General features: G+C 37.4%; 3 protein-coding genes and 1 long non-coding RNA gene across 6 annotated transcripts; 1 reads left to right on the top strand and 3 right to left on the bottom strand.

Annotated features, from left to right (window-relative positions):
- Window positions 1-459: 459 nt before the first annotated feature.
- On the bottom strand, window positions 460-1,242 carry LOC148690424 (uncharacterized). The gene is made up of 3 exons (XR_015956325.1): window positions 1,056-1,242; window positions 842-954; window positions 460-691 (listed from the first exon to the last, which is right to left on the bottom strand). It is a non-coding gene; the product is annotated as an uncharacterized LOC148690424 (long non-coding RNA).
- A 10,972-nt stretch (window positions 1,243-12,214) lies between these two features.
- On the bottom strand, window positions 12,215-13,597 carry LOC137740436 (uncharacterized). Its single transcript, XM_088685543.1, has 2 exons — window positions 12,742-13,597; window positions 12,215-12,414 (listed from the first exon to the last, which is right to left on the bottom strand). Exons 1-2 carry the CDS (start codon window positions 13,595-13,597, stop codon window positions 12,386-12,388), a joined length of 885 nt encoding a protein of 294 aa, XP_088541669.1. The 3' UTR covers window positions 12,215-12,385.
- A 1,878-nt stretch (window positions 13,598-15,475) lies between these two features.
- LOC137715782 (cytochrome P450 CYP82D47) lies at window positions 15,476-18,269 on the top strand. Its single transcript, XM_068455133.2, has 2 exons — window positions 15,476-16,567; window positions 17,404-18,269. The coding sequence occupies exons 1-2, from the start codon at window positions 15,590-15,592 to the stop codon at window positions 18,022-18,024; spliced, it is 1,599 nt and encodes a 532-aa protein (XP_068311234.2). The 5' UTR covers window positions 15,476-15,589; the 3' UTR covers window positions 18,025-18,269.
- A 493-nt stretch (window positions 18,270-18,762) lies between these two features.
- On the bottom strand, window positions 18,763-22,764 carry LOC137716059 (protein DETOXIFICATION 27). 3 transcript variants are annotated; one of them, XM_088686287.1, is made up of 8 exons: window positions 22,342-22,764; window positions 21,275-21,812; window positions 21,073-21,159; window positions 20,309-20,365; window positions 19,908-20,146; window positions 19,518-19,636; window positions 19,226-19,315; window positions 18,763-19,096 (listed from the first exon to the last, which is right to left on the bottom strand). In XM_088686287.1, exons 2-8 carry the CDS (start codon window positions 21,808-21,810, stop codon window positions 19,019-19,021), a joined length of 1,206 nt encoding a protein of 401 aa, XP_088542413.1. In that variant the 5' UTR covers window positions 21,811-21,812; window positions 22,342-22,764; the 3' UTR covers window positions 18,763-19,018. The 3 variants fall into 3 exon arrangements, with proteins under 3 accessions (XP_088542413.1, XP_068311556.2, XP_088542412.1); XM_068455455.2 differs by having other exon boundaries at window positions 21,275-21,816; window positions 22,342-22,758; XM_088686286.1 differs by having other exon boundaries at window positions 21,275-21,842; window positions 22,342-22,454.
- Window positions 22,765-23,056: the final 292 nt, after the last annotated feature.

Below are 23,056 nucleotides of genomic sequence, written 5' to 3'. Positions count from 1 at the left end.
ATAACTTCCGGCTTATCTCCCAAAATGGCAAGTAGATCTTGTTGAGCCAACACATCATTGACCTCACATTGCCACATCCTGAAGTTGTTTGTGTCATCAAACTTGTCCACTTCGAACTTTGCATTTTGGACCGTAGTTTTTGCAAAGCTGGAGCTGCTTCCAAAAGGATTCTCATCTTGCCTGTCTGTCATCTTTAGCAACTAAATGGTACCTAAGAGCAACCAGTGCTCTGATACCAATTGTTGTGCTAGGATAATATATCAAAGGAAATGCAAGAACAAAAATAGAAAAAGACACCAAGATTTTAACGAGGTTCCTCAATAGTTAGTGTAACTAGAGTACATCCTCGGAGCAGTAGGACCCAATAATCCACTATCAACCAAATAGGAGTTTACAAAGTATTGGCAATCTCACAATCCAAAACTCCAATAACTCTCACTCACCAAAGAAACAAATAGAGAAAAAAATATAATGAATAATTTCCTCTCTATACAAAGCTCAAAGCTAATACAACAAATACAACTTTGATGGAGTGATAGCTAACCAATGGGAGGGCAGCCAATTTCTTCCTTCTCTTGGAGTTGTCGGTTGCTCCTATTCTTTTTTCACCACTGTGCTGTTACTTCTTTTTTTGCTACTCCCAACAAATGGCAGCAGCTGCCCTAATTAAAACCTAGCCACATTCCCGTGGCTTTTCATAAAAGGCTTAAATAAAAGGTCCACTTAATGGGCTATTGAAAGGCCCAATGAAATTTGGCCATAATTCAACATAAGCATATAGAAATTCACTGATCTAACACATACAGGAATAGATTGAAGAAGGGGGAATCAGAAATTATACCTTTAGCTTTGGATCCGAACATTTCTCGTTTTGTTTACCAGTGCATTGCCGAATCTGAGATGTTGTAGCAATTCTGTTGTCTCTTGCATGGTACTGACGTCAGCTCGAAGTTCCTTGCACAAATAAAGACCACATGCACTTGTTAGTTTTGGTTTAATTTTACTGTAATGCACAAATCGAAACTGAAACAAAGAAGTTTGAGGGAGAGTTTTACCTTTGCACCTTTCGGTTTTTGGATCGGACGGAAATGAGGCCTGCACCTTTGTTTGTAGGCATGACGAACTCCATGAACCTCTTTGTTGTGTTGTAGATGAGTGAGAGAGTGAGTGAGATATCTCATCTTTGGAGAAATATGGAGGCTAGGGTTTGAGAGCCCACACAGCTCTGGGCTCAAGGTGGAGAGTTTGCAGCTGGGATGAGAAATGATAGTTGATCACTTAGTTAAATAGGCGAAAATTGGGCTTTTTAGCACGAGTGCACTTGCACGTGAGAGGCTTAGAGCCTCTGGTTCATGCTTCCAGATCATGTACGAACCTAGGTATGTCCATTTCCATTCCTTTGTTTATTTTCTGTTTTGTTTGTTATTTTATGTTCTGTTTTATTTTGTGTTTTGTTTTATTTTATAGTTTTACTTTTTGTCTTTTATTCTAGTCAATTAGGGTTTTTGTTTATTTCTCTTTGGTTGTTTCAGTTTATTTTTCTTTTATTTCCCACACTTTGAGGACAAAGTGTGATTTAAGTTTGGGGGTGGGAAATAGATTTTTAGGTTTTTAATTTTTGAGTCTGCTAAAAATTTTCATTCTTTTTTTTAGTTAATATCTATATTTTAAACGTTAGAACAACCAGACATGGTGAAGATTAATCCCATAGTAGTCTTTTATATTTATTATTGCTGAGACACTAATTCAGAAGTTATACTTTGCACATTCACACCAACATGGTTTGTGGGGAGTGAGATTGAAACATTTACTTTTCATCTAAGTTAATTTTTTATTTTTGTTCTAAATAAAGCGAAGTTTAGTATGTTTTACAAATAAAGTAATAATTGTTCCACCCGAGACTTTGCTTAATTAGTAACCTACCTAGTCCTGCCTAATCAACAGTGATTCTCGCGTCAAACGGTAGAGTCTTGGCATGGGGCAGGGTGGTTAGTTGGTTTCGTAGCCTTTTCAGCTTGAGTTAGTAAGTCCTTAGGGGTGTTTTACACTTAGTGCACTAAAGCTTTTTGGTTTGGGAGTCATTGACCTAAAGCTCGTTACATGGGTTGAATCAAAAGCTTAATGAAACTGGCATTACACAACCACTACTATTGCTAGAAAAAGGAGAAAAAATGTTGCCCAAAAAATTGAGAAAAGTCGAAAAGAAGAAAGAAAAAAAATGTGTGTTTAAAGTTTAAATATCTTTGAATAAAAAGGACGAAAGGTAGGGGTTTTAGTTGAGTCTCCTTAACCACGTTGGTTCACTTTACACCAAAGAAAGTTCATGAATTCTTTTCTAATTGGTTATACATAGCTTGGACTTTGTGGTGGGATTAGTTGGAACTTTTGAAAAGATATTCTAATTTTTAATGTTTTCTATGGCTAGCAACTTGAAGATGAGAATTACCTTAGTTAATTTTTGTTTAAGCTTTTAGTTTGTTAGCTTTTGTTTTTGTTTTTGAGTTTTATTTTGCTTGAGGACAAGCAAAAAGCTAAGTTTGGGGGGTATTTGATGAGCCAATATTTTACTATATATTTTACCCAAAATCTTAGTATTAATTTATTGATTATTTTGGTGAGATTTTCATACTTTGAATTATATTTCTAATGTAGGACATTCGATCTCCTCTTGAACTTAAAGTAATCAAACAGATGAATTTTAGAGTGATTTCAATTGAAGGATGTTCATGTGTCTTTCAAGATGATTGTGTCAAAGTTTCAAATTTTTCTACTAAGCCGTTTGACAGTGGCAATGAAATAAAGGCCCAGCGCCCAAATTTCCCAAATTGATTTTTTGAATGTTTTGGGTATTTTGGAGATCAAGATGACATGTTTTGGGGAAGATTCCTTCTAAGGATTTGTAGGGGACAAGTTAAGCTTTCAAAAGAGACATTTTAGGACCAAATCGGAGTTGATTTGGTCAGTCAAAAGTATGATTTTCTGAGAAGTCCGAATTTCATATCAAATAGGAAACCTTTTATTAGCTGTTTTATTATGTTTCCTAGTCTTAGTATTGGTTTGGTACTGAGGTGTTTTTATAAAAAGTGGATATAAAAAAAAAGCTAAGCTCAAAAAGGTGTTTGGTAAACACTTAAAAACAGCTTATTTTCATAGTTTTTGGTGAAAAAAAAGCTGAAAATGTGAAGCAGCAAAAATGAGCTTATTCTCACAACACAGCAGAAGCAGTTTTTTTTCAAAGCCCAGCAATACCAAACCAACCCTTATTCTAAGACCTTTTCTAGGTAGGGTTTTATTTTGCATTAATATAAATAAAGCTATTTAGCCATTAGGGAAAGGAACGCATCAATTTGGAGAACTTAGCTAGGCTTTGACGATTTTTGTAGTATCCCACATCGCCCGTGAGGGCGTGGTCTTTGGGCCTTATATATCCATGCCCAGAGCTTTAACTTCAGAGAGGCCTTTTGTGGACTACGGTCCACAAGAACAAAACCGTGCGGTAGCTGGGTGGCTGCGACATAGTCCAGGCCCAGAATGCCAAAGCGGACAATATCCGAGAGGTTGGAGTCTGGGATGTGACAATTTGGTATCAGAGCCAGACTCACGGTCGTGGTGTGCCGACGAGGACGTCGGACTCCCTAAGGGGGGTGGATTGTAGTATCCCACATCGCCCGTGAGGGCGTGGTCTTTGGGCCTTATATATCCATGCCCAGAGCTTTAACTTCAGAGAGGCCTTTTGTGGACTACGGTCCACAAGAACAAAACCATGCGGTAGCTGGGTGGCTGCGACATAGTCCAGGCCCAGAATGCCAAAACGGACAATATCCGAGAGGTTGGAGTCTGGGATGTGACAATTTTTACCTACAAGGTGTTTTCTATATATATTCTTAATAATATTTTGTTTTATGGTTGTTCGTAACTAATTTTCGTTTGCTAGGATGATGCCTTGAGACTTAGCATGAATATGTAGTTTTTATTTAATTGTTATGATATTATGCATGCGTACTTTGAATTATTAATCACTGTGTTTAAACTGTTTCTATATCTTAATGCTTAACTACCATTAGGATGTTTAGATAAGTAATTAGATGCAATTCGATCGGAGTGCTACTGGAGGATTGAGTATTGCTTCTTATGATTGATAGTTGTAAGTACGTGATAGGTTTGAAAAACCGAAAACTGAAAAAAAAGGGATCGAAAACTGAACCAAGACAAAAAAAAAAAACCGAATTGAAACTATCAAACCAAACCGAACCGAATCTAGTTGGTTCGGTTTCAGTTTTTGAGGTGAGGAAACCAAACGGGACCTAACCGAACCGATATATATATATTTAATTATTTTTTAATTATAAACATCATAGAAATTCTCAAAATTCCCCAAAATTATGTTGGCATGAGGATTTGAACCCCTGCACTCCAGCTCGAAAAACTTCGCTTAGCCCAACTTGGCAACAGGGTTTGTGTTGCTATAATCGTATTAGTAAAATATTTAGGGGCACTTTGATTCAGGTCCAAAAAATTCAGCTGTTTTTGAATTGGGTCCAATTTTATTTCATTTTCTATTACACCTATTTTGCCCCTGGAATTTTTTTTTTTAATTCTTTAAATTTGAATTTTTAAAATTTGAATCTTCAAATACCTTTATCTACCCGTTTTTTAATTAAAAAGACATTATTACAAATCTTATAAGTTTATCAAAAATTAAAAGAAACATTGCTAGAGGTAGATAAAAAATTTGTGATGTAGGTAGAATCTATGATAGAGGTAGCCTATGAACAAAAACCTATTGTATAGATAGATAATACAAAATAATCTATGATACAGATAGACTATGAACAATACCTATTGTATAGGTAGATAACACAGTTAATTTGTGATATATAGGTAGATAAACACAATTAATCTTATATAGATTATCAACAAAATATGTAATATATAGGTAGATAAATACAATTCATGATACAGGCACAGTATAATATAAAAAGATAAATAAATAAATAAATAAATAAATGACAAGTGATATAGGTAGATAAAAACCAAAAAAAAATCGTGAAGAAAAATGATATTGACAAGTAACACAGATCACTGGATCATTACCAAGGTTGTTTTTGGAGATGGAAGGACACTAATTGGGAGTTCGGTTAATACTTTCACAACAAACGGAACAAGTTATCCTTTGGTATACGGAAAAGATGCATCAAGTAGATGTCAGGAATCGCTTGCTACGATGTGTCTAGAAGGATGCCTAAACAGTGATTTAGTTAAGGGAAAGATTGTAGTATGTGATCAGCTCAATGGACAAACAGAGGCATGTCGATCTGGTGCGAAAGGTTCAATTTTAAGGGATGCTCTGAGAAGTGATGTTGCCTTCATTGTCCCACTAAGATAAATACAATTCATGATACAGGCACAGTATAATATAAAAAAATAAATTAATAAATAAATAAATGACAAGTGATATAGGTAGATAAAAACCAAAAAAAAATCGTGAAGAAAAATGATATTGAGGGAGGAAACACTAGAGAAAATGCTAATTCGATAGAACTTCAAAGTTATAATATATATATATATATATATATATATATAAAGGAGAATGAAGCCCAAAATATATATATATATATATATATATATATATATATATATATATATATATATATATATATATGAGACGAAGAACCCAAAACACAAGATTGACTAATACAATTTTTTTTTTTTTTTAAAGAAACCAATCAAATGTATATTGATCATCCTTATGAAAGGAGGAGCAAAAGAATAATATTATGGTAGAAGACTACTGGGAAAAATAACAAAGGAAGAGAAAGATATTGTGAGGGAAAAACAAGAAAAGAGAAATGAACGATTTGGGGAAGGAGAAGAAAAAAAAGGAGATTTATATCCCTAATCCTATAATTAAGGATACGATTAACATTAATCACAAACTTAAAAAAAAACAGTAATTACTTAATTGGTCAATTTAAGGGTAAATTTGGCAAGAGAATACAAATAAGCTTATGTGGACAATGAATCACTGGACCTAACCTAAAAATTAAATAAAATTGGACTATAACTAATAATGGCTCATAAAATTGGACTCATATTAAGTTTCCCCAAATATTTATACTGATTCTTGATCTTTAGTTCTTTATAAGATTTCTAAACACAAAACCCTAGCCGTCCTAGTTACTCCCATTTCATCTCCTCTTTGTTCTGACTTCTTAGCTTCTCTCTCTCTCCCACCGTTGAATTCTTGCACCTCCATGCTCTGCTTTCTTCCTCTCTTCCTCCAAATCAGAGACTTTCTCCTTCTTCTCCAGTTCTCTTCACGAATTTCTTCTTTCAAACCGTGATTATAAGAAAGAAGAATGGGCATTTGAAGCTGGATGAGGATGAAAAAAGCGAAGGCTGCCGTGCGGATGGCCGATGACACACCCAGACCTCAATCGAGGTGTGCTGGCCGTCACGTGAGGATAACGTAGCCATGTGCGCTGTGCGGAAGTGAACGTGATATGAAAATGTGGGTAAATAAAAACCAACCAGCTATTTTACCCTATACTAGCATATAAGTACATGTAAAAGTGTTTAGAGTATAGATACACACAAAACTAGACCATAGGTATCAAAATGCAATCCATAAGACTAAGTACTAATTATACAGAACCTAAAAGAATTCCTACGTTGATGGATGTTTGTCAGAACCGCTGAAGAGTCCTCTTGAGCCACCAACACGCATTTCTATCTAAAACCTAGAGGGGCGCAAAAACAGAAAATGTGAGCGGGCAAAAACAAAGCTTTCCAAAAACCATTTATCTTTCCAAAAGTAATAACCCCTCATTGTAAAACCCGTATAATTTCCCAGAAAATAATACTGCATATATATATATATATATATATATATATAAGAACTATGCTCGGGAGGAGTAAAACCAGGTGTATGCCATGTCAATCATCTCAACAACGAATAAGTAAGCCAGGTGCAAATGAATCAATACAAAATGACATATCAGCCGGAGTCACCTAACGTGACCTATACAACTGAATCCATAACTCATCAATCAAATCAAATCCTACACACAAGTCAGAACCACCAATGTGGTCTGTACGATAGGCTAGGTGTAGATAAATACGCTTAAGTGCTACGATCATGTGAAGGTTGTGTGAAGTATCACAAATCACCTCCGAATTGGAACCAGCTAATGTGGTTTGTACGACAGGCTGGCACCTGCCTTGGTTCCAAGGTGAGCGTGTGGTGCGGGAGGTGAACGATCATGTGAAGGCTAGACCCTGGCCTCGGGCAGAGCACTAACACTGGGGTGTAGGATATCAAATCACTAAATGCAACTCAACATAATCATATACAACATCATCATCACCATCAAATATACTCACTTGAAGCTTACCTGAGCGTCCGCAACGTTAAGTAGTAATATACACAACTATACAAATGCATATTCTAGTACGTAATGCATATGACATGTCATTTAAACATAAAGACCATTTTAAGCAATTTTTGGGAAAATATAAAGCATATATACGTATATATAGAAAACCAAAAGCCCACTCACTGGTATGTAGCTGGGTCGTAACCCCCAAGTCTCGCCTGACTGCGCTCATCCTCTGGGAACATCTCACCTATATGTGAAACAACTATTTTAACATTAATTCTAAGCACATAATCAAGATCGTGTAATAACTTCTCATACGTTGCTCAATTGGGGCGTTTGAATATGCCATCGTGACCTACTCAACACCACGAGTATCTCCATATTTTTAAAATAATTTTTGGGACTTAATCTAGTTTAAGTGTGAAGCCCAATTTAAACTAATGGACTTAATTCACTTTAAACATAAGGCCTAAACCAATTAAATGGCTTAGGTCCAATTTGAAAGGAACTAAAAGGTTGGGCTGGCCCAACAGCCCAACAGATTTTAGGTTTGTTTTTTTTTTTTTTTTTTATTCGAAATGGGTTTTAGGTTTGAGCTGTCAACACAGCCCAATAACTAGGTTTTGGTCTGGGCTCACTTTAACAAGACTAAATAAATGGGCTTCCACTTGAGCTAGGGTCAAATTGACCCACATATGTCATGGCCCGCCGGGACTAATGGAGAAGAACACCGGGATTTGGTGTTCTTGCCGAAAACATTTCCCCAGCTCCGATCTGGGGTCAAACCTTAACCAAAAACCTTCATTCAAAAGATAAAATGAAGATGAAGGAGTAGGGATTCGAGCCTTACTAAGATGGAGTGGCTTTGCAGTCGAGATTGGCCGGAAAAGTCCCTAAAACTCACGGTCACTCACCGGAAAATTTTTAGAAATGTTTTTCCCCAAAGATTCTGCATCCACACCACTCCACAATGTCTCAACTCATTCTTATCTACTCTAAACATAAATTTACAACAGTCTAAGGTGCTTACCTTAGTCAAAAAGTTCGAAATCCCGAATCGGAGTCACTACACCGTGACTACACAATATTGAGAGTGAAAAAGGATGAGAACAGGATGGAAGGGAGAAAAGGGAAAGGTCCTGACGGCTGTAGTGTGTGTGCAAGTATGTATGTGTGTGTGTGTGTGAGTTCTTTGGTTGCGTCGGGCTCGAGAGCACCGAGAGAGAGAGGTGCGGGAGGGTGTGAGGAAGAAGAGGGAAATTTCTAGAGCGACAGGGCACGGGTATAAAGGGAGAAATAATAAGGCCCTTGATTGGGCCATAGGGTTTAGGCCCTAAAAATGGGTCCAAAGAAGAAGTAGCCCAACCCAAAAATAGAATTTCGCTCATTCTCGTTCTTAATTCATGTTGACGTGCCCGTGACGATTCATGCTATTTAATTTAGCCAGTGAGAAAAATAATTTAAATCTACATATGCACGTCCACTTCACTAAGCCTCGAGAGCATTTCCATCATTTTACATACTCAGAAATTAAAATATATATAAATTCGGAACGGGTCGTCACAGCTGAGGCCCTCCGATTGGCGGAGCTGGACGAGAAGGAGCTCGAGGCTTACCAGTGGATCGGCACCTGGAGAGGAGGCTCAAGGCTTGCCGGTGGATGGGTAATGATAGCTGGGGGGAATAAAGAAGAGGTATGATTTCTCATACACATTTGAATTGATATGTTTTTACTTCAGTAAGACATTCTTCTTTGAATTGTTAGGTAGTTGTCTCTAAAATCTGGTTTATGATATTTATTTTCATTTATTGAAACATACTTTATTCCAGTAGAATGAAGTTTTATCTGGTCATAGAATTGACATTTTGAATAACAAATGAGTGATTATTGATTTTCAAGGATTGAATTATATTTCACTTGTATGTTCTTTTACAATTGTACAGCAATATATAAGAGGATTAACCTCTTGCTTTACACCACAACAGCTGGTTTAGGGAAAAATAAAATAACATCCCCTTGAATTAAGGGAGTTGATTAAGGAAGAAAGCACTCTTGAATTACGGAAGTTGTCTGGCTTAGGGAATAATAAAATAACATCCCCTTGAATTAAGGGAGATGATTAATCCCTTGAATTAAGGAAGAAAGTGCCTTCCAATACTCCCCCTCAAGCTGGATCCAGAAGGTTTATGGATCCAAGCTTGGACAGAAGCCATTGAAACCGATGAGAAGCCAAGGGCTTGGTGAAAATGTCGGCCAATTGGTCGAAGCTTCGTGTATACCGTGTTTGAATTACCTGCGACTGCACCTGTGCCCAAACGAAATGACAATCAACCTCAATGTGTTTCGTTCTCTCGTGAAACACGGGATTAGATGCTATATGCATTGCTGCCTGATTGTCACAGAATAAGGACATAGGAAGAGTTGCAGGAAACCCTAAATCACACAGAAGACCCTTGAGCCATATCAACTCACACGCAGTGGAAGCCATTGCACGGTACTCAGCTTCGGCACTGGATCTGGCGATAACAGTTTGCTTTTTACTTTTCCAGGTGACCAAGTTTCCACCGACAAATGTACAGTAGCCTGAGGTGGACTTACGATCGATTGCGTTGCCTGCCCAATCAGCATCACAATACCCTACGACTTGAGTGTTGTCATTCTTCCGCATAATGATACCACGACCCACTGAACCTTTTAAGTAGCGTAAGATTCGTTTAACCAGAGTCAAATGTTCAATAGTCGGGGAGTGCATGAATTGGCTCACAAGACTTACAGAATAGGTGATGTCGGGTCTAGTGATTGTGAGGTAGATCAATTTTCCAACCAATCACTGATAATGGGTGATATCCATGAGTGGCGTGCCCTTCAAGCTAGGTTTTTGCTTACTGTCAAGAGGAGTGGTGGCTGGTTTAGCATCGCTCATGTTGGCATCATTGAGCAAATCCAAGACATACTTTCTTTGGTTAAGAAACAGTCCCTTGTGTGAGGTTGCCACTTCTATACCAAGAAAGTACTTCAATATCCCAAGGTCTTTAATTGCAAATCTTTGTCTGAGAGACTGTTTGAGAGTGGAGATCTCGTCAGTATTATCACCCGTAATTATCAGATCATCAACATAAATAAGCACAACTAATGTGCCCATAGCTCCTGTGCGAACAAATAATGAGGAATTGGTGTTGCTGCTTTTGAAACCAACACTAGTGAGAACTGAGCTCAGTTTGGCATACCAAGCTCGTGGGGACTGCTTTAGGCCATAAATGGCTTTGTGCAATCTGCACACCACATTCGGTTCATTGCTTTGTGGATGCCCTGGTGGCAATTTCATATAGACTTCTTCTTGGAGATCACCGTGCAAGAATGCGTTCTTTACGTCCATTTGGTACATGGACCATCCTTTGTTTACAGCTACAGACAATAACACTCTTACTGTGTTCATTTTGGCCACAGGTGCAAACGTTTCTTTGTAATCCACCTCAAATGTTTGAGTGAATCCCCGAGCCACCAGTCTTGCTTTATGTCTCTCAATTGAACAATCTGACTTGAATTTGAGTTTATAAATCCATTTACAACCTACTGCTTTCTTGCCTGTTGGAAGTTTGGTGATGCTCCAGGTATTGTGTTGATCTAGAGCTTTAAGTTCTTCTTGCATTGCCTCTTTCCACACCTCTTGGCTGTTGGCCTCGTGGAAATTCTGAGGCTCCTGGTAACTGGATATAGTGCTTAGGAATGCAGCATGATTCGGTGTCACTCTCTTGTATGACACACAATTGGAAATGAGATGTGTGGGTTTGTACATAACAAAATCCTGAAGTCTTGTGGGAGTTTTTCTAACTCGCATTGGATTGCGTCGAGGAGCTGGAAGCATTGTTTCACACTCGTTCGCATCATCTTCATTGTCACAATTGTCATGCAGTGTATCCTCAGAATGAGACCCTTCATTGCTATCTTCATTGGGAGAAGCATCAACGTTGACATAACTGAGCTCGTGTTGATGTGGTTCATCCAGTTCAATTCTTGGTGTGGAAACACATCCAAGATGCCATCCCCTTGGGCTGTGAGTTCACTTGACTTGCTGAAAAAGGGTTAGTTTCATGAAATCGCACATCTTTGGACACAATCAATCTCCTTAATTGGGGATTATAACACTTATATCCCTTTTGTGTAGAGGAATAACCAAGAAAAATACATTTGGCAGCTCTAGGATCTAATTTATCTCTGTGAAGAGATTGAATATGCACAAAACAGATGCAGCCAAACACTCTAAGATGTGAGAGGTCAATTTTCCTTCCTTTCATAACCTCGAGTGGAGACTTGAATTCCAAGACTCGGCTGGGTAATCTATTGATGATATATGCAGCTGCCATAACACCTTGAGACCAAAATCTCTTTGGTACATTCATTTGTAGCATTAGTGCTCTTGTTTTTTTCAAGTAGGTCACGGTTTTTGCGTTCGGATACACCATTTTGTTGAGGTGTTCCAACACAACTTGTTTGATGCATGATGCCATGAGTGCTCAAATATTGTTTCATGATATGGGACATATATTCGGTGCCATTGTCAGACCTTAAGGTTTGAATTTGGGAGGAGAAATGGTTTTTAACAAGGTTATGAAAGTCCTTAAAAACTTTCATAACTTCATTCTTAGACTTTAAGAGATATAACCATGTGACTCGAGAAAAGTCATCCACAAAAATCACAAAATACTTATAGCCATCAAATGATTCACTAGTTGGTCCCCATACATCTGAATGAACTAGTTCAAAACACTTACTAGTTCTAGACAAGGAAGATTTAAAAGGTAGTCGAGTGGATTTAGACAAGTGACATGTTTCACATGAAATATCATCCTTTCCTAAGTTTGGAAATAGAGTTGACAAAATGGGTGAAGAAGGATGAGCTAAACGTTGATGCCACAATTGATTATCTTGAATGTGGTTGAGCTTGGCTTGAAACCCTCTCGGATTGCTCTTTGATATGTAATAGAGACCATCTAAATAAAACCCTTCACCAATCGTCTTTTTGGTGACACAATCCTGAAAGATAACATTGTGAGGAGAAAAAATGGCTAAGCAATTCAAGGTATTTGTGATCTTTCCCACAGATAGAAGTTGAAATGGGAAGGAAGGAACATATAAAGCCATTGATTCAATTTTTTCTGACATTAATTTTATTTTTTCCTTCCCTAATACCTTTACATTCTCACCATTTGCAATTGAAACTTGAGAAGGGTTTGCAAATTTTTCAAATTTTTGAGACTTAAGACACATGGTTGGTCATATGATCTGTGGCACCTGAATCTACAACCCAAAAATCATGCAACATATTTATTTTAAGAGCAGTTTTAAAGGCTTTCATGATACCTTGCATGTCCTCTTGGGGTATGGATCTCGTGTCTGCCAAGAACCCTGCAAACTTGCCGAGCAATGCCGTCGAGTTCCCTTCTTCTATGCTATCAGCACGATCACTTCCAGCAACTCCTTTCTTGATTTGAAGATACGACATAAACTCGTTCATGAGTTCAGCAGGATTCGCTGTGAAGTTCTTGAGTGGATCTGGCCCATTGGAGGTGGAGGTAGACGCATGATTCGCTCGATGTGGAGCACGGTTCATCCTTTGCACACCCTTGTTGTCCTTCATGAACTCAGGCTTTAACTCTGGGTGTAAGATCCAGCATGTGTCTTTGACGTGACCTATATTATTGCAGTGTTGACACTTCAAGTTCGGATGTTTTCCTTTGTACCTCTTTTCGTTGGTTATATATGCCCTAGCCTCAGGTACACTGGTCGTTGTACCTATGTTCATGACTTTCCTTCTTACTTCTTCCCGTTGAATCGTCGCACACACACTGGTGAAAGAAGGAAGCTCAGTGTTCATGAGTATGTGACATCGAAGATCATCATATGTTGAATCAAGACTAGACAAGAGTTGAAATATCTTGTCTTCTTCTGCTCTCTTTCGTAGCAGTGCTGCGTCGGTTGTGTGAGGGCGATAGATTTCCAACTCATTCCACATGCTTTTCATGCTTTCTAGGAGTTGTACAAACGGTTTGCCATCTTGCTGCAGATCAGAGATGTCCTTCTTTAATTGGAAGACCCGTGCAGCATTGTTTTGGCTGCCATACATTTCCTTGATCGCTTCCCATAGCTGGTACGAGGATTCTGAATAGCTGAATATTTCAGCTAATTTACGATCCATGGAATTCAAAAGCCATGACATAACCAGCTGATCCTTGCTAAGTCAGGATTCATAGTTTGGTGAGGAAGCATCAGGTATTTTGAAGATTCCATTTATGAACCCCAGCTTGGACCTTCCACCTAGCGCCAAAGACACAGCTCTCGACCAAGGCAAGTAATTAAACTCATTCAACATGACTGAGCTTAATCTTTGATTTGGGTTGACGTCCACCTCATGCACGTTCATGGAGGAAGGCTCCTGTGAGCTTTCAGCTTCGGATATCAGCGGATTGTCTTCAGACATTTTGAGGATTGAACACGCTCGGATAGCAGTATAGCAGACGCAGGTTAATTTTCCTGCTCTGAGACCATATTGATTTTCAAGGATTGAATTATATTTCACTTGTATGTTCTTTTACAATTGTACAGCAATATATAAGAGGATTAACCTCTTGCTTTACACCACAACAGCTGGTTTAGGGAAAAATAAAATAACATCCCTTTGAATTAAGGGAGTTGATTAAGGAAGAAAGCACTCTTGAATTACGGAAGTTGTCTGGCTTAGGGAATAATAAAATAACATCCTCTTAAATTAAGGGAGATGATTAATCCCTTGAATTAAGGAAGAAAGTGCCTTCCAATAGTGATGCTTCACTTGCTTCTTGAAAGTTATATCGCTTATTATTCAATTTTGAAATGAAAACATATTTTTTCAATTTGGCGATGAAGTTAACTTAATATTTGAGGTTGTGGATCCTTTTTTATTTTTATCCGTAACTGATTCCATTTGTTATTGCATGTCCTTACCTTTATTTTGGCTCATAAATTCTTCTTGTTTTAAAATGTAATTGTGGTCTGCCATTGTTAGTTTTTTTACTTCAGGTGGATCCAGACAGTGTCAGACCAATTCAAGAAGGGGCTGTCAATGCATTGCTAGAAGCTGAAAGGGTTGCTGAGGCCACAAAACAAGCGCTCAAAAGGAAGATTGCGCAAGCTACTCCTGTTGATTTCCAATCACGAAGCTTACCAGCAAAACTTCGTATAGAACCTGATACCTTTGAATTTATTTATACTCCTCTGGAAGATGTATTACAATATGGCTGCAAGCTTTGTTTTCGTAGGGATTTTTTGGCTATTGAAGAAAAGAAAAAAAAATTCTGTAAAAAAAGGAAAAAAAAACGAACTGAATGAAGTGTATTGGATAAACTTGCCACATGTGCAAGGTAGTTATTTCATGTCCATATATGTATTGGTGTTTGATAAAATATGTTTTAATGAGAATCTATTCAAATCTTATTTTTCCTCTCTCTAGCTTCCTTCTTTTGCAATCTTCATCGTGTTCATACTCTAAGTTATTAGAATTCTTCATTTGTTGAGAGTTCTTCAATTTAGTTAAGAGTTAATCAACACTTAAGTAGTAATTCAATCATCAATTTTCATGTAATTTAGTTTGTAAAATTTAGTTTCGCTATCATTACCCTTCTATAAGCGAGTAACTTTTGAATTTGACAGTCACAAAGCCACTTAGTGTTACAAATCCGCCCAAATTTTGTCACGTATATTTACTTATTTTTATTATACCACAAGTTTATAAAATATTAATCATGCATAATTATTGAATATTTTGCACGTTTGAAATGCCATGACTTTTTCGAGAACGTTAATTTCTCTGTTTACCTCCACATTGATTGCACGCTTCAAATGCCAGAAGATTGAACAAAAGGCCAAACAATGGGATACACTCCTAGTGCGCCAATGATACTCATATATATGTTTATATTGGAAATAATGGTTCGTATCCTTTAACCGTATCTTCCAGCAAATAATTATCGACTTTAATAGAAAACTTTTAACCCCACCATGTGCGTCAATCAAGATAATGTATGTTTTATATTGGAAATAATTGTTCATATTTTAACCGTGTTGTCCCGCAAATAATTATCGACTTTCATCACACCCTTTATTTATTCAAGCACATATTTCGACCATACCAAATCTTCAATATCGAATCCAATTGAAAGACATCTATCTATTCATGGAGATGGATTATTTTCCCCTCTCATATGATCTAATGGTACCTCTCATGGCAGTCACATTCGCCTTGTCAGTATTTCTCTACTCCCTGTTATGGAAACATGGAGGGGTAATCCGAAAAGCGCCACCGGAAGCTGGTAGAGCATGGCCAATAATTGGCCACCTCCACTTATTATCAAGCTCAACTGAACCGGCCCATTTGCTATTCGGTAACTTGGCCGACAAGTATGGACCCATTTTCACTATAAAGTTCGGAGTGAAGAGAGCTATCGTCGTCAGTAGTTCCGAAATAGCTAAGGAGTGCTTCAAAACCAACGACAAAGTGTTTGCAAGCCGTCCAAAATCTATAGCCGGAGAAGTTCTGGGCTACAACTATGCCTTTTTCCCCTTCAGTCCTTATGGCGACTACTTTCGCCAAATACGCAAGATAGCCACACTGGAGGTGCTATCCCAGAGCCGCATTGAGAAGCTCAAACACATTCGGGAATTTGAAGTGAAGGCATCCATGAAAGAAATGCACCGACGATGGACAGTGAACAAGAAGAGTACTGGTTCGACTAAGGTGTTGGTGGAGATGAAAGAATGGCTTGCGTTTACAAATGAAAACGTTATATTTAGGACGATTGTTGGGAAAAGTTTTCTGGAAGCTACTGACTCGAAGTACTCTCAAGGATGTTATTTGGGTCGGAAAACGTTTTTGGAATTTCTTCGATTAAGTGGGACTTTTGTGATTTCGGATTCAATTCCATTCCTGAGGTGGTTAGATTTGGGTGGACATGAGAGAGCTATGAAGAAGATTGCTAAGGAGCTAGAAGAAGTGTTCAAGGGATGGCTAGAAGAGCATAAGCACAAGAGGAAGATATCTGGCAGACTGATGGGTGATGAGCTTGATTTCATGGATGTCATGCTTTCAATCCTTGGTAACAATGAAGTTACTACATCCTATGACGCTGATACTATCAACATAGCTACTTCCTTGGTAATTTTTCACATACACATTATATTGGTTGAAATTGAACATGCATCTTATATTATTATTTTTTGTAGTCGATCTAGTAAAATTTATTCAATTGATTCTCTTCGTATTCTGTTTTCTTTTTCTTCACATGAACGTACATAATTTGCTTAATTTAACATTTTACTTAATTGTTTTCTTGAGTATACGTATTTCATATAAAACTGTAAACATGGGCCATTGTATTGAAAGTATTGATCCCACATCGGGGAAATGAAAAATCATGCATATGCTTATAAGTAATTGAGTTACTCTCTCTATATTGCCAATTGGTTTTTTGATGAAACGTCAACTTTTTTTTATGGTATTAGAGCAGGTTGTCTTGTGTGTGAAGCCCAATGGCCACACGTGTTCCACGTCACTTGACTTGTGTTGTCCATATGCTAGGTTTTAAAATTCACCACACATGAGGGGTGAGTATTGAAAGTATTAAACCCACATCAAGAAATTGAGGGATCTTACATGTGCTTATAAGTCCTACTTCCTATATTGTCGATTGGTTTTATGATGGAACCTCAACTTTCTTCTACCATAATGGTGGCTGATCTGACAGCTCTTATTCATTCTTAGAAATTCTTGAGTGTGACGGTAAAACCACTTTCAAGTTCACTGAATTGTTAGACGTGTATACATACATGGTAATCAGGTTTGATGGGAGAAAGTGAGAGTAGAAGGAGAAGAAAGAGGAAACGAAAGAGAGAAAGTTAGGGTGGGGAAAAAAATTGTCTTAAATTGTAAACTATGTGGGCTTATAAGATTGTTGATGCTATATACTTGTGTTTATGTTACTTGTTTTGCAGACTTTCCTATTAGGAGGTGCAGAAACTACGACTGCGACAATGTCATGGGCTCTAGCTTTACTTGTGAACCACCCTGAAACACTAAAGAAGGTCCAAGAAGAACTAGATGAAAATGTTGGTAAAGACAGACAAGTGAAGGAGTCAGACACAGACAAATTGGTCTATCTCCAAGCTGTTATCAAAGAATCAATGCGATTGCACCCTGCTGCACCACTTGCAATACCACACCTATCCACTGGCGATTGCATGGTAGGTGACTACCACGTCCCAGCTGGCACACGCCTATTGGTTAACATTTCAAAGATCCATAGAGACCCAAATGTGTGGTCAGAGCCAAACGAATTCAAGCCAGAACGATTCCTCACAACCCATAAGGGCTTGGATGTTAAGGGTCGGGATTTTGAGTTGTTACCATTTGGCAGTGGTAGAAGGATGTGCCCTGCAATCTCACTTGCACTAAAGGTCACAGAATTTACACTCGCTTCTTTTCTTCATGGGTTTGAAATCGAAACCCCAACGGATGACCTGATTGACTTGCGTGAGACAGCGGGATTAACCAATCATATGAGTGCCTTGTTTGAAGTCCTTCTCACTCCACGCCTTCCTGCTGAGTTATATTAATATAATTAATGTATTAATTAGGCAAAGTGTGCTATGTTATGTTTGTTCTTTGAGTGATTGTTATCTGTCGAGTCCTTTATATTTGTATCTCAGCATTGTTCTTGTACTAATTTGGCAAATTGGGTTATGTTATGTATGTTGTTTGAGTGATTGTTATTTGTCTGAGTCCTTTATAATTATATCTCATCATTGAACAATGCTCACCGGTTTTACTTGTTTTTCTAAATAAACTTCTGTATTTCCTATATGTGCTTCAAGGGACATAGCAAACATTTTAGCAATGGAATTTGAGAAGAAAGATTGTTGAAAACCCGACCATTATGGCCCCTAGAAAATTTTTAAATAAAAAAAACATAAATGGCCACATATATTCATGGAACAGGATGGCGATACTAAGACCTGGTTTGGTACTGAGGTGATTCTGAAAAAAGCTGCTATCAAAAAAAGCTGGGAGCTGTTTTTGTGTTTGGTAAACACTCAGCTTCAGCTTTTTTTCACAGTTTTGGATGAAAAAAAGCCAAAAACAAGAAGCTGCAAAACCTAGCTTTGAAAAACCGGCTTTTTTTCACATCTGTTTTACATAAAAGTTTACCAAACACTCTAATACTGTTTTTTTTTTTCAAAAGCACTTTTACAAAAAAGTTTACCAAACACTCTGCTGCTTTATTTCACAGCTGCTTATTCTCACAGCACAACAGAAACAACTTTTTTTCAAAGCACAGCAATACCAAACCAGCCCTAAAAAGGTCTTATACCCATAATTAATAAGGAAAAGTCATCTGTTTCACACATGTGGTCAACAAGCACGTGTGATCATCGCCGCCAATTACATTATAAGGTTCTTCGAACTAGGTAGCAACATCAACAATTTTAAGAGTAAATCGGGCAAGGCGGGCATCGCCTCTATTTTTTTTATGTTAATTTATTAATCAATGATTGAAATTGGGCCTCAGAAATGGTGCACGAAATGCATGCGAAATTCACAAGCTTGTAGCTACTGTGCTTCCTCCTCTGATTGGTTGTCTGGTTTATGGTTTGACCATTTCGATACATGCAGGGTGGCTTTCTCAGCCTGCAAAGTTCAAGCAACAAATTTGTACAAGAACGAGTATTTCAAATATAGGGTTTGAAAGGGGAACAAATAAATATATAAGAAAACAAAAGGATAACATAATCAAATCATTATGTCTAATTAACATACCTCCTTTTCCCAATCACGTTGAATTGTGATGGTGGCCAATATCAATGTTTGCATACCGGTTCCACCAATGATCATCCCACCCCAAATACCCTGTTTTACATCATATATTAAACAAAAAAAATGCCAAGATAATGCCATTAATCCTTGCAAAATTTATGATGGCACAAGTGGTACAATTGGCAAAATTTGGTCCTATACTGGCTGCGAGGACTAAGATTTTTATATGTTTAAGAGCAAGTTACGAAAGAGATACAGAAAAAGAAAGAAGTATATGAAGCGATAATGAGCTTACCCTAATACCCAAGTTGAAGGCCCATCCCATTAAAATTCCAAGTGGCAATCCAACAATGTAGTAGCAGAAAAGATTTATATATGCCACCCATGCTTGCCATCCCGATCCCACTGCTACTCCTGTTCATTGTAAACCCCATAAAAATTTGGTCATGGTCAGTAACATATGATAAAATGTGTATAACCACCATTCTAGGTCAGGATTGTGAGTATGTGAAGGTAAAAGAGTTCTACATCAAGGAAATGAGAAATATTGCAAGAACTTAAAAGAAGTTGAGCTATTTTCCATATTACTAATTGGTTGTATGATGAAATCTCAATTTTCTTCGTCGGCTCACTTTTACAGTTAAGGTGGTTAACCAAATGGTTTCAAATTGGTCGTAGAACAAACCTGATAAAACAGGTTGGACGCTATTAAGTAGAATTGTGATAGCCAAGAGGTAAGACATGTGATTAACTGCTTCAACGACATCATTGCTGGTGGTGAATATGTATGCGATCTTGTCATGGAGTGCGATTATAAGTACACAAAAAAAGACACCAACCATGGTCGATTCAATTACAGAAACCTTCGTTGCAAACTTTGCTGCCTTCCAGTTTCCAGCTCCTAGTTCATTTGCAACTCTTACTCTGTAAATTCATAATATAAATTTCAAATGAATGCTAGTGTTTGCACTGTGTCAAATAACTCTACTAAATACAAAAAATTCTTGATTTCAGTATTTCTTGCCTCTATATTTTTAGTTCCATTATTAAAGTGAGATAAATTTGGAAAGAGAATAGAAATGATACCCCGTTCCAGCAAAGAAGGCTAGAGGAATCATGATCTCCCACCCATTTATATTCATGCTGCAGAATTTAGACCCAATCATAAAAATGATTAGCTAAAGTAGTTTTTTTTTCTGTTTTTTTTTTTAATATTATTATGAACGGGATTCCAAGCTGCTACATTAATTTAGAGGAGGAGAAGGTTTGAACCTCGGACACAAGGTGGAATTTAAGTCAACGCCTTATCCACAAGGATTGGACCACATGCAGTTAAAATAGTAATGTTAAAATAAAAGTTTAAATATGGTTAATGTTTCACCCTAAAGTTTTCGAGGTTTTCAACTTTGATCTTTAAATTGTGTTTTGGAGTTGGTCTAAAATTTTATTTTCTCTATATCACCTTAAGCACGTAAAAGCTCTTTATCACTTGAGCCACATAATCCTAACAAATTCTATTTTTTTTAAGTGCCTAGCGATGGCAAATAACCACGTTCAGAAGAAAGCTAATGGTTTAGCACCTTCCAATCCAATTTTCTCAATTTCCAAAATTCTGAACAACAATTTAAAATATCACACTTTCCAACCACTTTCACAATAATATCTTTAAAACGAGGTCACCTACTAAACATGTATCCATCTCTATCAATTTTTGAAATTAAAGTTATTAGGGTTAAGTACCAAATTGGAATTGCAACCCGAAAGTTCATGAAGCAAGTCTAAATATTAGTTAAATTTGATCCGTGCAAATTAAGGAGAATTGGAATTATATAAAACATGGAATCGCATACCAGACTGACAAAGCATCCACAGTAATGGTGGCATTTTTCAAATAACCAGTTATCAATATCAGTATCCTGTAATACCAGTTCTCCAAGCTGCATAAATCATTGTTAACACAATCAACCTAAAGAAAATCAACATAAAACCCTAAAATAAATAAATAAACAAAAAAAAAAATCATATGCATGTGGGAACGAATTAAATGTGTACCAAAGCATAACGCCAGAAGCAACCGAAAGTTTGATAAATTCCCAGAGCCCAGAAAAGGCTTGCGTAGAGAAACCAGTCCAAGTCTGTGAACACCAACCACAAGTAGCATACACATAGAGCCCCAAAGCCAAAACCCACCAAGAAATATCCAAAGCAATAACAGCACCAAAAACCCCAAAATCCAACACATCCACGAAAAGCCAACTCGTCAATATATTGATCAATAAAGCCACTAAACTGACCCAAGCAATAACAATGTTCTGAAGCTGGCTTTGCAAGAACCTTGTCAATGGGAAGTAAAACGCAAAGCTGAAGTGCAGGGGTATGAGCCACAGAGCCACCACTCCTGACAGTGCCGCCACATCATCACTTTGTCCCAACAGTTTCAGAATTGGAGTGACGAAAATGTAAACCGGCAAAAGTGCAATGCAGCAGAGAAATAACACCGTCCATGACCTTTGCAAGTATATTCCAAGCATATTGTACCTTTTTGCTCCAAATGCCTGCCCACAAAGTGTTTCCAGTGCACTTGCCATTCCTAACTGACGGCCAATTATAAGAAAATTAACTATAAAACAATTAGGCCTCGTTTGGTAAGTATGATTGGATTTGAATTGATAACGGTTCAATTTCACGACAAATTCAAGGTAAAGGTGGATGATTTTTTATTTGGAGGATATTAAATGAGGATTAGACATGAAGAAAACTTTACCTTCTAATCCTACTATTTTTGAGAGGATTGAAATGCATAATTTTCTTCATGAGTAAATCATTTTCTAACCCTCACTACTGGGTCATTATTTTTTTTATTTCTCCTCTCAACATGCCTTGATATTATAGAGTTTTCCATTCCAATTCAATCCTACACTCCAAATAAGCCTAAGAGATTACAAAGTCAAATTTTTGAATCGAAAGTTGTAGTTAATTAATGTGCTCTATGTATCAAACATTTATATGTTGAAATAAAATGTTATCATAATTAATAATTCGACAATATAACATACCATGAGAAGTTTCAGTGAAACAGAGAGTGTTTAGTTAGTAGTAGTACATTAATTATTGCGTACCAAGAGGCCGAAATTGAAGCCGATGACCAGAGTGATTCCAATGGAAACTGAAGCTAGTTCAACCTCCCCAAGGTGTCCAGCAAAGGCTTGGGTAATGACGTTCATGGAGAAAGTAGCCACCCTGCTGAAGATTGCAGGACCCACTATTTTCCATAGCTTCCTGGTCTCTAACCAGACCCTTAGTGAAAGGTCTGTTTTCTGATCTTTGTCATTGGCGGCACTGTTTTGGGGTGACGCCTCTGGTAATAGAGATAGAGTAAGATCACCATCTTGGTCACTGTTTCTGTTTGCCATTAGAGAAATAAGAAACAGTACTCTTGTTTGCTGACTTCCTATATTGGTTGAGAGAGAGAGAGAGAGAGAGAGAGAGAGAGAGAGAGTTTGGCTTTGTGGTGCCGTAACAGTTTGGAATGTTTTTACAATAGGAGTTGTTGAAGCGGTCGGTGGAGAGCATTTAAAGAATACAAAGTTGTTGAAGTGGAGAAGAAAATCGGTGGGTTAATGACTGGCAACTTTTTCCCTGGACAACCTTATTTAACTAAATGAGGTGGGTAGTTGTATGAATCTTAAAATACTAATGAGCTCCATTTTGTATCGAGTTTTTTGTATCTCTAAGTACTTCATGCCCTTTTTTTTTTTTTTTTTTTTTTTGAAGTCTCTTTTTAAATCTTCATAGGTCTTCCTCTACTATTTTGTTATGATTCTTTATCTCATA

This window comes from Pyrus communis, chromosome 15 (genome assembly GCF_041283825.1).
Source record: "Pyrus communis isolate YQ-2024b chromosome 15, ASM4128382v1, whole genome shotgun sequence".
In the NCBI taxonomy this organism is placed as follows: Eukaryota; Viridiplantae; Streptophyta; class Magnoliopsida; order Rosales; family Rosaceae; genus Pyrus; species Pyrus communis.
The sequence above is the reverse complement of the archived record's forward strand: the minus strand, read 5'-3'. Positions and strand labels throughout refer to the sequence as shown.